Source organism: Ictalurus punctatus, chromosome 8 (genome assembly GCF_001660625.3).
Source record: "Ictalurus punctatus breed USDA103 chromosome 8, Coco_2.0, whole genome shotgun sequence".
Lineage (NCBI taxonomy): Eukaryota > Metazoa > Chordata > Actinopteri > Siluriformes > Ictaluridae > Ictalurus > Ictalurus punctatus.
In genome coordinates this window covers 10576290-10594627 of record NC_030423.2, presented here as the reverse complement: position 1 = coordinate 10594627, position 18338 = coordinate 10576290, and the positions used below count along the sequence as shown (strand labels likewise).

Genomic DNA, 18338 nt, shown 5'->3' with positions numbered 1-18338 from the left:
ATATGTGACCAATAGAGACTCATAATCATCATTTATTTGCTTATACGTTTTACAACAACACATTAATAGACTTTGTGGTTTTTCAGGACCGTGTGATTTTAAGACCACACTAGAGGAAGAGTTCTTCAACATGAATACAGGTATGATGAAGCCTTCATTAAGGTTGTTACTGTGAAAATGAATTACTCAAGCGTTACCATTATTCCACAGCAAGTTAAGTTTTTATTATTTATTTATTTATTTAAATGTGGACCTTTGGCTTGATTTGCAAGTTTTATATAATCAAAATCCATGTGTAGCATCTGTAAAGAGTCTTTATTAAAAAATATAATTACAGTATTTTAACTGTTATGTTAAAATAGGTTTCTCGGCTAAAGAGGGATGTTTTAGGGGGAAATAAAACTGAGCAGTGTTATTCATTATTCAGATGCATAAATTCTTGGATGTTATTGGATGGATCACTTGATTCCTCAGTGAAACCGAGTGAAAGTAGTTCATTCCTCTGCCACCCATGTCATCATGTAGTGTCTTTGAGATTTGTGTCTGTAGCACGCTAATGTGCATTCATCTCAGGGTTTCTGTGAAGTGCTATACAATGCTCCTTGTTAATGTGCTGATTTTTTTTTTTTAAATAAGAAAAGAAGATGCTAGATAACTATAGTGCTAGGCTGACACACTAACCCTTCTTGAGACACAGAACCAGCCATGGGATTCAGGAGGGAAACCACCAGGCACTGTCTGGCACTGTTAACACCTCACCCTGGCTCTCTGCAAAACACTGTCTCACACTGTTATACAGCTTCATTTTCTTCACACAGACTCAGACATAAATGTTGCTGAAGCACTGACATGTTGATTGTTCATAGTAGGGATGCAAAACAATTATAATTTAATTGTGATCATTAGTCAAGCATAATCAACTGTGATATTGATCAGGTTTTATCTATTTGCCTAGTGTTAGATAGCAGTGTTTTGTCTTCGGTGCATTTAATTACAAACTCCCCATTCATATGATTTAACTGTCTGGTTAGAATGTAATTGTGTTCATGTCTGGAGAAGTTATTAACACGATAGCATGAGTATGAAGCAGGGTTATTTTGATTGAACGATTTATACATGTGAAGGGATCCAGCAGTATAATGTACAAGCATTCTAGATATCATGCAGCCAAATTTTAGGGGATCATAGCATTTTATTAGATTCCCTTGACAGCCGGGGATTTTATCAGCAGCTAGTGAGCAGCAGTTTATTAAACTTGTGGACAGCATGTTAAAGTCTTTCGAAACATTTTAAGTCATTACTTATGTGTCACGTAATCAAATGCTTTGCATGCAGTTTCATTTGAAAAAAACATAACATGCTTGCATGGTTGCAATTTGTATTTTTTTTTTCATGATTGTGCCAGAAAGTGTTTTTGATGCATGTGCTTTGGCCCCGTGTGGGATTTTTGTGTGTGTGTGCTGCCACGCTTCTCACAGACAGCGGAGGACGAGCTCACAAGAGCACCACGCTCTCACTCACTCTAACCCCTATGAAGAGAGTCCAGAGTTCCCCAAACCTATGTGGGCTTGCAGGTACTCCTTCTACCCGCTGCAAACTCACACACCCACTACTTCGCTTTACTACTAAGCAATCGATGTATATACAGTAGGATGAGTTTTCCCAAAGCACTATAACACAAAAATCTAAATTCTGTCTATAATCTTTAAGCTGGACCAAGACTGGTTTAGAACTAAATTATTACTTGTTTATAATGGAGGAATTTCTGAATTCTGTCACCAGAAAAGAAATAAAAGTTAATAAGTGCATTGCTAAAGAGCTGCTGATCAAGCTGGATCGACTGTTTGTATAATTGATGCCTTTTGGTCCCGTACATGTAAGATCAGTGTTTCCATGTAAATTGACAACCTCTGGCCAAGAGTCAGACTATGTTTAATCAGCAGGCAGGAATTCCTCTTCACTCGATAAGCATCATTCACTCCTGTCTCCTGCATCTCCCTCGCTCTCTCTGTCTCTCACTCCATCTAACCAGCACTCATGGTAGTTTGCTTTGGGTTTCAGTAGCTGCAACTGTTCCTCCCCATTACTTAAAAGGAAACAGACTTTCACAGGAGATGGATTGTTGCCATATTTGTGTCGCTCCATGGCAACAATTGTGTAGCCTGTTGCTTTTTTTTTCCTCCCTGTTTTTGCAGCCTTATTCCATTTGGCGGTGACCCTTTTTGTTTGAACGGCTTTATCGACTATGACCTCACACACACAGTCTTCATTGTTTAATTATTCTGCCTGTGGGCTACGAAACGAGTTAAAGGTAATGAATATGTTCAGTAGCTTTGCTTTAGGTGAAAGAAAAGTTATTAAGATAAAAAAAAAGTTTACTTAGTTTTACTTGATCTGGAATAAGAGTGAAAACTCTCTTTCATCACTCCATCCAGTCCATCCATATCTCTTCCTCTCTCATGTTCTCCTGTGAGCTGAAGCAGTGGTCTGGAATGCAGCCAGCAATTATATCTGATGAATCACACAATAGTCACACACAATGGACACTGATGAGTGTTATAGAGTTTTATTCATCTGTGCAGGTGCTGTGTAGCTTCTAATGTTTGAAGACTGCAAATCATATTCAATAAATGGTCAGGTATAGTAGAAGCTTTCCGTATTTCTTTTATAAGCATCTCAAACACTTAACTGCCTGTTTTCTTTTTATGGTTTAGGCACAGAATCTTCACTGACGGATTCGGGTAAACCATTTTAGCAATATTATTTTTAGAATCAATATTCATAGTCCTAGATTAGGCAACAGTTATTTGATAAGCATATTGTGATGGTTTATGGTAAATTAAAATGGAGCTTTTGGTGCTGTGTTTGTTTTGTGTGGAATGTTCTAGATATGTGGTGGCACTACACCGCTGGAGATCCTCTAAGAAATGGCAACATGGCGACTTCCTCTTTGGCTGCTAAAGGATTCAGAAGTGTTAGGCCCAACCTGCAGGATAAAAAATCGCCCACACTGGTAGGTTAAGCTTCACTCTGTTTGGCTCATATATCAGGAAGTTGTTTTTTTTCCCCTTCCGCAGGACATGCTTGTGGAAATGCAGCGGACAAGCGTCACTAAATTTATTGTTCTCTGTTGGGCAAAGGTAGCAAACATGTATGTCTCAACTTGTTCCTAACACAGTGGTTAAATTTGTAGTGCTATTATTAATTGCTTTTTTGCTCTCAGTTACAGTTGCATGAGTGGTAACTATGACTGAGTTGCCTATTACATTGAATGATGTATCATCAAAAGGTGTTAGAAATGCTACTTTGATATTTAATTCAATCAACTCTGTTCATTCCTTTTTTTAAAAAACTTTGTAATGATTAGAATTCATTTACAGATTTCATGTTAGTAGAAATAACCAGATGGAAGACTAATGTGTGAATAACAAATGCATTTTCTTGCTTTTCATGTGTTTTTGTGGCTGTTTACACATGTGTGAACCTCTTAGAGATAGTGTTTACGTTGTCTAATTCCTTATCTTAATGATGGCAATAAATTTGGCCACTATGCTATTTAATTTGTGGGTTGTTTTAAAAAAATATATTTTTAGACATTTTATCGATCCTATAAAATACATTATGTTTTGACCATAAAATAGCAAATTAGCACAAAAATAGCACATGTCTAAGCTGTGTGTTTTTATTTGTTATGGATAAAATAATTCAACTAGAGATTAAATAGTAACTAAATAATAATAATAATAATAATAATAATAATAATAATAATAAAATAATTATACCCACATTTTGATACTTGTATGTGATTAGAAATAGAACACTATGATGTTCTGGATATTTCCCCACAATAAATGGACATGTTTGTTTGTTTTTTTTAAACTTGAATTTCCTTGTGAATAAGTACATTTGGTTCATAATATATATATAATTTTTTTTTCTGCTGTCTTATTTCTTGCTTGTTTGCATGTTTTTATGGCTATACAGGGCCTCGCTCCTCACAGAGAGAGCTCTCAGCTGCATCCTGCTGACTGTAATCCAGGAAAATTTAGCCTCCATAATTATCCCACACAATACGATGATGGCCCACTGCTCATAACACACAGCTCATTCTCCAGGGGAGCAATGTCTGCAATCTCAGAGCAGAGCTCCAGAGGCAACCAATCCTCTGACTCCAACACCAATGACTCTAAACAGCCTCTCAGTTTTAGCAGATTCCCCAGTGTATGTGGCCCTGAGAAACCTAGGATCCGTCCATCGCACTTAGATCACCTTAATTCACACGCTCCAGTTAGGCAGAAAAAGAGACATGTAGCCTCTCTGTCCATATGCATCACACCACGGCATCAGACAGAAGCCAGATATACACAGACTCTGTCTCTCAGCCCCCATACTCCACCTAAAAGAAAGGACCCTCTGGATTCCAGAACAGTCTTTCACCCTTCACCGCCCCCTGCAGTCCAACAAGTGGTATTCATGTTTATATTCATAGTTGCTATTCCATCAACATAATGGAATTACAGAACATAATGTCATTCAATCCTATCGTATCTTAGTATAAAAAAATCTGAAGTCTTTTGGATTTTGTTTTATTTATTTCATTTTGGTACTTGTTCACACAGCACTTACAAGGCATTTTCATATTCATAGTAATCATCATCTTTATTTTATGTTCATGGCATTTATTGCACGTGCAAAATTATTACTACTGAAATCATAGATTTACAATATAAAACCTCCATCATAGAAATGAAGACATCTTTCCTAAGGCTGTAATAATTATTAACCGATTGTTGTTCTGCAATGCAATGTTCTTTTACCCATCTAGCATTCAATTATTTTTTCCCTCCCCTAAAGCAGATGGCATGACTCTCACAGCACTGTGTCATACATGGCAATCATCTCCATCAAACTGCTACTTTCTTCCACTGTTTAAGTCACTGAAGCTCACCTCCCACTCTCCTCTGTGTCAGGCCTACCCAGGACCACCACTGGCCTCCCACTCGCCCAATAACAGGCCAAGCTTCTCCACCGACTACACCTGCTCTAGGCCCTCTGACCACCATTCACATCCTCTTTCTCATGGTCTTGCCTATTCCAACTTGGATCCATATTCAGCTCCGAGTGGCTGCTCTTCTCGTGCTCAGAGCGTGTCTTCCATGGCCATGCTGGAGGAGCTGAGAATGTGTGGAATAGACTTGGAGGGAGGTTCTGAGACCTCTTCATCCACCCACTGCCAGCTGAGCAGTTACACTGACAACATGGCGATAGACGTCCCTGCAGCTAGCTCTGCTAATGTAACTATTCCGCAGGGCTCGGATCTCTGAACAGCTCTCTCATTCTGTTTTACCTTTCTGTATTTTCAATAGTGGACCTCAGGCTTTTACCTGCTCTGACTCCCAATGTCTAACGCTTCACTCGGTTGACCAAAGTGTTGACCAACATGCTCCTGTTTCAAATATTTTCAACTTTACTACATTCTTAGTTTCCTCTGTTTTTTTCCTCTCTTCTTGAATCCCTCCAGTTATGTTTTGTACTTTTTCCCACACTTTCCCTTTGACCTTTCTCTCCATCTCTTACTCTGTTTGATTGGTTAGTGCCCTCCCTCCATCCATTGCTCTTTCTCCCTCCCCATTCACTCTCTCCTGCCTTCTTTTATTTAGAATTCAAAGGCTTAATCCACAGACACCAACCACCCTGTGATTCACATTGACTGGTTTTACCGCCTTTGGCCTCTGGAATGTTTGTGTGTGGAACAATACTAATGATAGTCTAGTTCCAGGGCCACATTTACTTTTTCTCAGGACTCTGCTAACTGCATTTGCCTTTCATCTTCCCTTAATCTCATAGTTCACTCCAGTGCAAGGATTCTTAAGTGATAGCCTTTATAGAGAGAACTTTAGTTTGGGTACAGGATGAGATCAGGGTGGAATTGTGATTGTGCCTAAACAATACCAGTGTCGGGGGAAATAGCTGTAGCAAAAGCATACCACACCCTGCTTCCTGTCTTTACTCTTATTCTTTGTCTTTAACACTTTGTCTTTATACTTTTGACGTAATTGTTTCCTGATTAAGGCCTTAATAACATATTAAACGTACTGCTCAAATCAATTTATTAAATGTTTTCATCTCCTGACTATGTTTTTTAAATTCAGCATTTCTTACACTGCTAATAACATAGTGTTTTGTTTCTTCTTTCTTGAATCTAACATTGTCATTAGTCACTCTGCTCTTTTGAAGTTTGTCTCAAACCTTCATATTTAGAACACACAATATGGATCAGTGATAAAAGTGCTATAGTGATGAATGCCTTTACATTGTGTTACATTAATACCATCTTTATGTATGTATGTATGTATGTATGTATGTATTTATTTATTTATTTATTTTACCCTTTTCTCTTTTACCAAGGGCCAAATGACTGTAAATGGAAGTGTAGGTGTGACTGCAGGCCTAAAGAGTCATCTCCAAAGACCCTTCTCCCCTTCCACGTACCCTTCTCTTCCCTCTTTCAGCCCTACTCTCACAGCCATGCAACAGGGCCGGAGCACTCGTGAGTACAAGCTAGAGACAAACTGGAATTTGCTAAAGTGATTAGAAATATGTTTATCCTTTTACCTTTAATCCCTAAAATCTGAAACTGATAACTTTTAAGCACATGAAAAGGTTTATCCGGTTAAAGAGAAAGTGTCTGTGGTTCTTATGTTTAGAAATGTGTGCAGCCAAATGCAACATCTACCACAAAGGAAAGGTGAATGATTCACCCCTCACACTTCTTGATAAGTCACTTGTGTGGCATGTCAAGCTGCTATGCGTTCCTAATAAGTGTAAACATGCAGCCACAGTTTAGTCCACTGACAGCACAAGCAACGCTTCCCTGTTCAGTTCACGTCAGATGATCTCTCTAATCCCAAGCGGCAAGTGAGATCTGTGTTAGGAAGTGTTTGAAGGTAGATAAAAAGGGATTAACACAATTTACATACATATTGAGGCTGTATCAGAATAAGAGCCTATTCAAAACTCCAAGGCAATGCACTCGTGTATGGAGACAGATTTAGAGTTGGAGCATTGTGTTGGTATTTGTGAATTTATTCTATTTATTTGATCTCTTGAGATGTACTCTAGGTTCCCAAATTTTATTAAGTAAAACTGTTGCATCGATTACTACTAATAGCATTCTTGAGAATGTGAACTTGTCTATCTGACCCCCCTTTCCCCCTCCAGCTGCTGAATCCATTTCCCCACTCTATGCCACTGTGGGTTCAGTGACATCTATGCATGCACCAGATGATGAGAGGAGAGATACAGTGGGAAAATCTTCCCATTACTCAAGCGTTGGCCCTGTGGATGAGTCTGGTATTCCCATCGCCAGCAGGACTGTAAGCAGAGTTATGAACTTTGGGTTATCAGTCTTGTTGTGTTTGTACATCTATGTATAAATTGATATTATATAGTCAAACATTGATTTTGTACCCTTACATTATGAAAGTACAATTGTGTTGCCTCAAACATTCATATGAATCTAGTTTATGGGCCTAGAGTATTTGAGACTGGCTGTTTCTCATGTTTATCCTCAGGGAAGCAGGTGACAGCATTATTGAACAGCCAGACAGCAATGTTAATTTCCTCATCTCAACATAATATTGGGATCTGTTTTTTTTCATCAGACTCACATTTTATCAGCAATCATTTTATTGAGTGCAGAGAAAGAACACCTGAGAAACTATTGTTTTGTTTGTTGTTAACTTAGACTGTGGACAGGCCAAAAGACTGGTACAAGACTATGTTCAAGCAGATTCACGTGGTGCATAAACCAGGTGGGATGAAATCTTTTACATAATTATATCCAATTATATCGATAATTATAATCAAATCCATATCATGAAACTTTTATAGTGTCACTTCCATAATATGCAAACATAAAGGAACTTCTGCCATTATTACGTAGTATGTTCAATATACTGAAACTGCTCAGATTAGATACGTGTGTCGTCTGTCCACCTTTAGCATAATCAGTTACTTTATTGTTTTTCATGTGCAACAAATCTGTATAATCCTTTCAATATTTTTAAAATATTCTCTGTGACCTTTATTACTTCTGTAATAAAGTGAGCAGTAGATGCATGGCTTTAGGTGATTCCCGGTATACGTAGGACATTTGCTCTTGCCATGTGTTTATGGCTCAAGCGTTCTAAGATCAATCTGCAGATAGATGAATTGACGAGTTTTTTAAACGGTGCGATATTAAAAGAGCTTCACTCAGCAGACTTTGGATTAGAGCTGAATCATTCCTGGAACCTGACTGCGCAGCCCCACTGGTAGAATGTTGTCCTGGGGATTACAGAGGTCAAAGGGACATGTGCACTGAGCAGGAATGACAACTGATCTCTATGCCTAACTAATTATGAGCTTTAAATTAGATTACATTAAGTCTCATAGTGCTGAAAAAAAAGGACTAATGCTTGAATAACACTATTAGGTTGTGACTAATCATTTTTATTTCTCTTTACAATCTGTTTTTACAGAGTTTGAATATTCTGGTTCCCGTACTGCCACTCAGCCTATTACGAATGATGGTGTGTGTCCTGTTCACTTTCTCTAGAATTACACAATTATAAGTAATTGTTCATGATTACCCAGAGGTACTGCTAACACATTTTGTAACTAATAATAAAGAGGAAATGGTACTTTTGTCCACAGCAGAATTCCCAGTGTTGCATTAAAATATGCAGTTTAAAGTCCAGCTGGTGACAAATAAGCAATATAAAAATTCATTCAAGTTTGAATGTATTTGCAAATGGATTATTATTTTTACTATGGGCTGTTTTTACAGAGAAGCATAGTCCACCTAATAATCTCCAGGCACACCCTGCACCTAAGAGCAGTACATACAGACCCATAACCAAGAGCATCTCTGATAATGGCACATGTGGATTCAGACCATCCAGCTCCTCTTCCCTGCCAAGTTCATCATCGGCTCAGCCAATGTCTCACAACCGTAATATGCACCAGAGTGGCAGCAGCACTCCGGACATGTGAGATCCAATTCAATCTCTGTCTCATACGTACTGTTCAAAAGCATAGGTGGATTTGTCTAATGTAATGTTGAGCCTGATAGTAAGATTGAGCAGACTAAGACATAACTGTGTGTAGTCTCCACAGAGTATTATACATCTAAGACATTGAAGTCTGAAGTAGATATAGCATACATACTGTAGTCGCCTGTCAGAGTCTAAGGCTTTTACAAAACTTTGGTTTTTATATTATTTAAAAGCATTTTATTGCTTCTCTTACACTCTTAGGAATCAGTGGGGTCCTCAAGATAGAAAAGTGGATACTCGCAAATACAGAGCAGAGCCCAGGAGTATCTTTGACTACGAGCCAGGGAAATCCTCTATTCTAGATCAAGAGAAAGCAGTAAGTATACTCTGATTTTTTTTACATCCCCATTTTACAATACTACAAAGATTAGTGTTACCAGTTGTATTTGAAATGATTTCAGCTTCAGAAAAAAGAATGCATAGAGACAATACAGAGCTCACACAGTGTTTAATGTTTTGTATTCCTCTGGAAATTATAATAAACAATATTAATACAACGTGATCCTAGCAGGCATTGTTAAATAAATAACTTCAAATGTGTCATCGGTAGCAGAGACCATTATTAATGTTAATGTTACACCATCTTTTGATAGTCTAAGCTGTTAACATACAATAGCAAGTCTGTCTCAGAAATACATTTCCCATTATCTTGATAATGAGTATTCCTAGGGATACCTTCAATATTTCTTAGTTACATTGGTATTTATAGCAATAAGTAGGCAATGTAGTAGTTTCTTCACTCTATGTAGTGTATGTTCAAATCATGAGCTGTCTGAGATTCACTAATGTGTAGATCATTTCCTGGAACACTGTCACTACTTAATAACTACTGATCAAAGATAAATGTATCCCTCAATCAAAGTTATAATATCCGGGGACTCAAGCCGGATGCACAAGATTAATACCTACATCCCTTATTTAAAATTTTGTTTACTGTGTCATTGTTGCATGGCTACTGAAACCAGTACTGCTTTTAGACTGTATTTTTGAGTTCCCTGAAGGTCAACAGGACAGGCTATTGTTGATATAACACTATTGGTGTTATCTCATATGTGTTAGCTGATTTCAGTTTATTCACGCTGCCACCAATATCTACTATCAAGACATTATTGCCATCTACTGGATATATTTGGACCTGCAATAACATACAGTGGGGGAAATAAGTATTGGATGCGTCAACATTTTTTTCAGTAAATATATCATTTCCAATGAGGCTATTCACATGAAATTTTCACCAGACATCAGTATTAACTCAAGAAATCCGGAAATATAAAGAATTCAGTATTGGGCCTTCCTATGCTTATTTCCCCCACTATATATACGTTAAAGTTTGGTTAGTTATGAAATGTAAATATTACTGTTTTTTAGAGTGGTATTTGGGAACTCGTTTGGATGCACCAATGAGTATTCAAAGCCTGTAAAATGCTTACTTATTTTATATGATTCCTAAATGATTATTTCTTAAAAAACTTTGTATAGGGTTTGTATTATTGGCAAATGATTGGCAAATTTCTAAGACAACTGTAATCTTCCAGAGTTTAGAATTTTGAAATGCTGTTATGTGGTCTGACTAAAGCTGGGTTCACACTGTACGATTTTGGTCACAATTTGGTCGTCTGAGACAAATTTTGAGAATCCTAAAAGATTCCTATAATCCTAGGCCAAAATCTGTAGTCTTTGATCGCTAGTTTGACAGCCAATTAATGGCCATTGTGATCAAAATGTTCTTCTGATTAACTTCTGGAAGTGTCAGAAGATTTGTCATGTGGCTTCTTCAACTCCGTACGAGTCTTATTGCGTGTGTCCGTTATCGCGTCTTGACTGTCGTACAGTCTGACATTAATGACAACTGAGATCCTACAGTGTGACATGGCTTACAGCAGGGATCATGTTGGTACAGTCTGACAAGCAACAGTCGCAAAGGACTATTAAAAATCGCACAGTGCGCACCCGGCTGAGGTGGTGGGAAAAGGTCTGTTATTGCACTCTGTTGGAATGGGAAAGGTAGTGCAGCTGACCATTTAACTGCAACACATCTTTTTAACTGTATTATTTATTAATATTTAGGATGTTGTAGAAATAATACACTTGCCTTAACAAATATTCATGCTTCACAGTTTCTGTCTTGTCAAAGCCATTCCTTATGTTGACACTTAGTCATTTTTATTTCTGTAGCACCTTTCTAGAACAGACATCACAAACTGCTTAACATTCACAATATAAAAACAAAGAAGCATAAAAATAAAATAAAAACAAAGAGAAAAACAAAACAAAACAGAAAACATGCATGTAATTGCAGGCCATTACGCCTTTTCATTCCTGTTCCCTCTCTCATCCCTCTCCTCTTTCCCCAATTTTGTCTATTCTACAACCAGAAGAGTAACTTAACACCAGAAGAGCTAGCTTTAGAGAATGAGCCCTGGTATAAGTTCTTTGCAGAGCTGGAGTTTGGACGGCCGGTAAGTGGGGTGTAGTTGTGTGTTCTTGGTTTGATGCTGCTAGCATGGCACATACAGTACAGTGGGAAGCTTGTTGGCTTCCACAGTAGTTGCCTTACTGCTGTGGTCAGGTCTGGAATGACTGGTTGGAATGAGCAGAAGCATTTAGGGGAGCCTCTTGATAATGAGTGAAAATCAAGTGATCATTCAATTAACTGTAACTTGACCCGTTCTGCTCCAACCTTCCAACATTTTAGCCTTGTGTCTCAATGTGTCAGCAAGTGCCTCTGTTCTTCACACATCCAGCTCTGCGGTCTTTAGCTCATGCAAATGGAATGTTTGATTTTGAGACCACTTGCATGATTGCATATTGCTTTGGTGAAAGGTGTAAGGGCTAATTGTAGTGACTAGTGATTGGTACTGTGTGTAGTGATGCTAATCATGTGCTGGTGTGTAGTGGCATGCCATCTGATTCTTCTACTACTGTTAGGTAACTGCTTCCTCCTCTTTTCCTTTCATTTCTGGCTCACCTTGACTCCTTCTGCTCCTTCTTCCTCCTCTGGGTCAAGCCTCCTAAAAAACGTCTGGATTATGATCCAATCCGTAATGAGGTAATGAGGGAGTGGGGAAGAGAATGAGTGATAAATAAATGAATGAAAAAAAATCGATGGGAAAATAAGTAGTAGTGCATGGAAAATCTATCACCCTATTGTTGGGAGATTGCAAGTTTGAATCCTAACGATGCCACAACTATTCGTGGCCGGGTGTCATTACTGTCAATCAGTGCAACTCTAACCAATTATAGGTGTCGGTGAGATCATGTATACAGCAGAGGGCAATTAGAGCTTTCCTCCAGGTTGTGTTAAGCTGCCCTGTGATGTAGCATGAGCGTCAGTTGGAAAAGATACAGTTGTTCCTCAAGGGAAGCACATGTCAACCTTTACCCACCCTAGTTGGTAGCTGTCGTATGATATGGGAGAGATAGTTGATGGGAATGCACAATGACCACAATTGTGTGAAAATGAGGTAAAAAATAAAAAAGGAAATGAGGAAGAGATGGATGGATTTCCGAATATGAGATAAAGCAAGCATACAGTAAGACTAAATATCAATTCATGTTACTTCATTTTTCATCACCTATTAATCATGCTCTGTCAAAAACATCTTTCTTTTTTGTTAAAACTATCTAATTAGAAACAAGATGTTATATAACAAATGGGCATTGGTTGTATGCACAAAAATGTCCCAGTGTACATGGTTCATGAGTTCCTGTGCTAGGTGTTTTGTTGTGAGACAAGAGAACTAGTTGTAGTATTTCAAGGATGTGGGCATGCTTCATTAAGTATCAAATTACATCCCATTTCACATAGGCTGTGTGGATAAAATTAGCCTGCTGCCACCTCTGTCATTTAAAAACTACTTAGCCCCTTTGTTAATGTTTTTGCTTATAGTATATTTACAACTCACATATGTGTGCAGATAAAGTAACCTTTCTGAGTAATCGTTTTCTTTATAATTAACAATTACATGAAAACATCACCAATTACAGAGGAGATGATGGTAAGAGCTAGACCTTGCAAGATGGTGGATTGCAAAGATAGTGGGTGTTCACAATTACATTTATGTTTGGAAGACTGCTATAATGCCATGCAGAGAGCTACTTTGTAAAATTGTAGTGGGGTTCACTACTAAGAGCTTGCCCTCGAGGTAGCTGTCACTTGCTCCTGTTATGTTGACTGGCCACAAATGTGTCACAGCAAGTGGACATTCCTGCCACCTCACAGAGGCTACTTTTAAAGCCTGTTAAAAAAATAGATGACCAGCTCACACAGCTCCAGAGAATAACTCCAGTTGAGCCTTCTCAGAGCTTCAGTACAAGGGAAAATGGTTATTTACTACAGCCATGTGCACAAGGAATTCCCTGCTTCATTTGATATCGAAACACTTGTAAGTGTTCTGCAAGCAGCTGAGCTTTTCTTCTCAAGCAAATGTGTAATTTGGGGACCGATGGCAAATATAGCATTTTGGGTAACTTGGTCAGCGTTAGTGTATTGGGACATAATTGGATCTATAAGATTCTACAAGTAAAGGAATCCCTTTACTCTTTATTCTCTGTTTCAGACCTTTCTTTATCAGCCGTCTGCTGACAGAAGCTTTGAACGGCCTTCAAGGTAAGTTGTTTTCCCCATCTACTGTACAGCAGCCATTATTCATTAAAAATATTAATTAGAAATATGTCTATACTTTCACATTTAGTTATTCTGAATAATTGTTTGACTGTTTATGTACAGTAATTGTATGACTGTGGTTGATCTCTAAAAGCCTTGTCCTTGTGGACTAATAATCAATTAGTGTCCCCTGACCCTACCCTCTGATCTGGCCACAGCCTGTCCTCACTGTCCTCTTTAAATATTATGTGTGAGAATAATGACTTTTAGGGCCAAGTGGATTCTGGTTATTTTTATACAAATTTATTTTGAATGTTTTTGTATGTATTTTTGTATTTTTACAAAATATTTAACTGCATTTTTAACTGTATAGTAGTGTTTGGTTCTGATTTCATCGTAGCGTTCTTTTGAATCAGGATGTTTAATAGCCAAGATGTTTTATCTGGCTAGGTTACCCTAATAGCTGTTGATTTCTATAATTCATCCTTCTGGTAGAGGCAGTTGATCTGTACTCAATATAATTAATATTGAACTGTTTCAATTCTAATGGCTGATGTGTAGAGTGGAAATTATGAAATAGTTGTCTCAAAACACTAAAAACTGAAATGTTCTCATTATCATTTAAAAAGCTGCTTAATGGTTCATCTAAGGTACAAGTAATACTGAGAATAATTTACCTTGTTTTGAAAGTGGATTACAGTTCTATACATTTAAATGCAAAGACTGAATTCTACAAATCCTGTGAAAACCGAAGCCCTACATTTTTATAACAGAAGACTGTAAAACAAATCACAGAAGACTTCTCAGTCTCCTATACACATGTATTTATCAAGTGGAAGAGTCTGATTTTGTGGCTGTTTGGGTGCCATCTGGATACATGGTCAATTTGCTAAGTGAAAATATTATATTCAAATCTCAAATACTCTACCACATTTGAAAATTAACTTATTTCATATATACTGTATGTGTCCTTTCCCCTTACCATTTTTAGTTCTTCCAGTGATAACAGGACAAGAAGGAAGTCAGAGCCTACAGCCACTCAGTCCCAGCCTCAAAGCTCACTAAGATCCACCCAGAGCATTGGAAAATCATGCAAGATTCATGCTGCTCACCTTCCGGAACCAACCAGGACCAGCAGTACCCAAAGAAAGCCCTTTAACACCCCTTCCACTTCCTCCTTGTCCAGATCAAAAGGTAGACGTCACAGACAGTACTAGGCAAAAGTTTAAGCTTTCATTTTTGCCTCATGTCAGTACATTACAGAGACAGAATCTTAAAAAGTTGCTCTGATTGCATGAATCAGATTTATTATTTTTTGTTGGTCGCAGTTTTTCACTATTTCAGTCATATTTGATGTATAAAAATAAGCCTTATAGCAGAGTTTCTTTGTTGTGGGAAAATATTTTGAAAGTATAAAGTAGAAAATATTGAGTTTTTCTTCCATTTTGATAGATGTGTTGCTGTAGCAAGCTCAAATCCATTCTTCTCTGCTAAAGTCTTGTAATGTCTTCTCTCATGTCTCTCTCTTGTCATGCTGCTCATGGTGGATATATAAAGGTGGGGATATTAGCACACTGCACTCAGCACATTTAAATGGTCAAAATCCGAGCCATGATACCTCATTTGAAGTAGTGGAATCATGTGAAAATAATAACCAAAAAGAGGACTTATTCATCCAAAATTCGGACAATGATACCTCACTTGTTTCAGTAGCCACATTTCAAAATGATGACCAAAATGAAGATCCAATCATTCTATCTGCCTCAGAGGACTTAAAGAATGGCTGGCAATCAGAGCAAGAGAATCTGGAGCTCTCTCCTAAGCCCAGATCCTGGAGCTATGATGATCTCCTCTCTGAGGGTCAGGATAATGGAATGGGAAAATGGCCTGAAAGCATTGTCTCTGTGATGCAGAATGGAGAACAAAGCGTTTTTTCCCACAGTGACAATAGGAATTCTGAGGAATGCAGAGAGCGTAGCCGACACTGCTCAGCCCATACTGCACCAGGTTTCCTCAAATTGTACAAGAATATGCACCACATCAACCGGCAAGAGCTTAACAATTCACGTGTTTGCTCTGTCAAAGCCAGGATTCAGAATTATGAGAGTGAGCAGCGCAAGGACCATTGCTTGAGCAACAATGGTGCCAACAGTGAGATACCTCATGATATGGTGAACAATAGGATCTCTGAATTTGAGAGTCTAATCCAGAAATCCAAATCCATGCCAAACCTAGAGAGTGATTGGCAGAAAATAGGTCCTTCAAGAAGGATTACCAACCAAAATCGCAGCTATTCCATTGAGTCCTTGCTGGATGAAGAGCCACCAGCCAGAAATCCTCCACAGTCACAGCCACAGTACCACAAGATTCATGCCAATGTGCCAATTCACATCCAAGTGTCCAACAACCACATAAGATGCCCTAATGTCCAGCAAGATTTCTCAGACAGTGACCATGACGCTGCTGTGTCTGATGTTGGTGACTTAATTCAGAATGAGGGCTCATCCTTCTGCAGTGAGAGTGACTTTGACCACTGCTCCTTCACATCCTCTGAGAGCTTCTGTGGATCAGGTCGTCATCATTGCTACAACAGGCAGCTTGTGAGCTCCTGCAAAGGCATGTGCCCAGCCTCCTTCACACGCTTTACTACCCTGATCAAACATGAGAGGGCCAAGAAAGACAAAAGTCATCAGCTGCAAATAGAGGAGTCTGACAGCAGCCTCAGCAAACTGGCCTTTCTGGTCAGCCCAGTGCCTTTTTGCAGAAAGAAGAACTCCCACATTCCACAATCCAAGAGGTGCATGTACAAAGCTCTTGACTCAGCCCTGAAGGACATCTATGAACACATTTGCACTGAAAAACACAGGGGCAGTTTGCCAGAAAACAGCATCCTCCACAGGCTTCTGGCAGAGTTGTTAACTGAACTTCCTGAGAGGAAGTCCTCTCTTCAGACTCTGGACCAATCCAGTCCAGCCCAGGTTTCCTCTTGCAGTGCCCTGCCTGATGGCATGTACATAGAGGACCAGCCAGAGTACTCCCATCTGGACTGCAGTGCCTCCTGCCACAACAACCAGAAGAATCATAATACTCCAAGATGCTCTCAAGGTGGATTCTGTTGATCAGTCACCAATGTTCCCATATTCTTTTTTGTGTTTGGGCTGTCATTCCTCCACCCACCTTCCATGCCCTGCACTCAAATGAGTTACATGTTTTTGTGAATGTGTTTTGTGGTAGAAAACGTTTTGCCATTCTTCATTGGATGTCTTTTTGAACCAGGATTTCACTGGCATTTTTTTTATTTGTATAATAATTGCTTACAATATCTTTTCACTGGACCTGCTGTATATGTGGGCCTTTCCTGAAAAAATGGAAAAGTGGAGGTTGCAGTCTAAAACTCTGTATGTCAACCTACTACTGGATAGCCGACCTGTGATTGATTTCTATGTCTTGTGAAATGCATGATATATCTTTAATTTATTGGCACAAAGTATAGCTTTCCACAATCTTTAAATAAACCTAATGGACATGAAGTCCTGTTTACTTTTGAAAGTAGCCAAGAGCTTTTAAATCACTACTCCCCTGAGCAAAGAGCCATGCAAGCATTTGGCAGTGAGAAATCTTTGCCATGTGAGACTCGCATAAATACATTTGTTCCATGCAGGGGATCTGTTTCCAGTGCTAGATTATAAATCTGCCTGAGTTGACTGGTACAAGCCATTCAACAGAGATCAAATAGATTATAGCAATGGCTTTGAAGGAAGATCAGATTTCTGTGTATTTTTTGTTGTTCTTTGTGTATTAGTGAATTAGCTTCTTTCTTTCAAACAATTTGTTATATTATTTCTGTGACTGTTCTGAATAAGCACACCATAACTTCACCACTCCATACATTCTGCATGGAATTGTAGTAGGTCTTCTGTCTGGATGAACTGAATTTCTTCTTCTTCATTTTTTTTTTTTGCTCGTCTCTTCTCTCTAGATCAAGACACGGCCAGAGGTTACTCCTATCCTGACATAGGCCGACAAACTCCACAGAGCAGGAGGCCTACACCTGAAGTCAGAGAGGTTAGTGGCTCAACAGCTCATCACTCTTTAGCATTAAAAAACAAAGCTCGGAAAACAAAAGTTTTAAAAGAAAAAAGAAAAAAAAGGAAATCTATTCATAATATAATTGATGATCTAATGGATAATTTAATCTAATTTAATCTGTTATATTAATTACTAAATAGAAAAGCTTTGAACTGAATAATCGAGCAGTTGTGGTATTACACTGTTTCTCTCTCACACACACGCACACACACACACACACACACACACACACACACACACACACACACACACACACACACACAACTTATACAATATGAGCCAGTCTTCCCTTTGTTTCTCTAAAGTAAAGCTGATTGCATCCCAGGCAGGAAAGAGAATAAACAGCTGGTCATGCATGAGGAGTGATGAGGGACAAAACCAGTCATTTAGACCATACTTATTAATAATTATTATACTATGTGCCATACATACAGTGAGGGAAAAAAGTATTTGATCCCCTGCTGATTTTGTACGTTTGCCCACTGACAAAGAAATGATCATTCTATAATTTTAATGGTAGATTTATTTGAACAGTGAGAGACAGA

At 38.4% G+C, this 18338-nt stretch overlaps 1 protein-coding gene across 23 annotated transcripts in view; it reads left to right on the top strand.

Annotated features, from left to right (window-relative positions):
• The window catches only part of sorbs2b (sorbin and SH3 domain containing 2b), a 59057-nt gene that overhangs the window by 23990 nt on the left and 16729 nt on the right, over positions 1-18338 (top strand). For 12 of the 23 annotated variants that reach the window (XR_008396826.1, XR_008396827.1, XM_017474340.3 and 9 more), the window contains 17 exons: positions 87-140; positions 1479-1574; positions 2715-2741; positions 2889-3013; positions 3985-4467; positions 4971-5294; positions 6409-6550; positions 7222-7376; positions 7748-7814; positions 8523-8573; positions 8831-9032; positions 9300-9414; positions 11474-11557; positions 12106-12147; positions 13658-13707; positions 14696-14898; positions 17684-17769. Coding sequence is in view for 21 of the 23 variants with exons in the window: in XM_017474340.3 (XP_017329829.2) it covers positions 87-140; positions 1479-1574; positions 2715-2741; positions 2889-3013; positions 3985-4467; positions 4971-5294; positions 6409-6550; positions 7222-7376; positions 7748-7814; positions 8523-8573; positions 8831-9032; positions 9300-9414; positions 11474-11557; positions 12106-12147; positions 13658-13707; positions 14696-14898; positions 17684-17769 (2306 nt within the window). In the remaining 2 variants the exon portion in view is untranslated. The remainder of the gene's footprint in view (positions 1-86; positions 141-1478; positions 1575-2714; positions 2742-2888; positions 3014-3984; positions 4468-4970; positions 5295-6408; positions 6551-7221; positions 7377-7747; positions 7815-8522; positions 8574-8830; positions 9033-9299; positions 9415-11473; positions 11558-12105; positions 12148-13657; positions 13708-14695; positions 14899-17683; positions 17770-18338) is intronic. The other 11 variants (XM_047157157.2, XM_017474348.3, XM_017474352.3 and 8 more) reach the window with 8 other exon arrangements.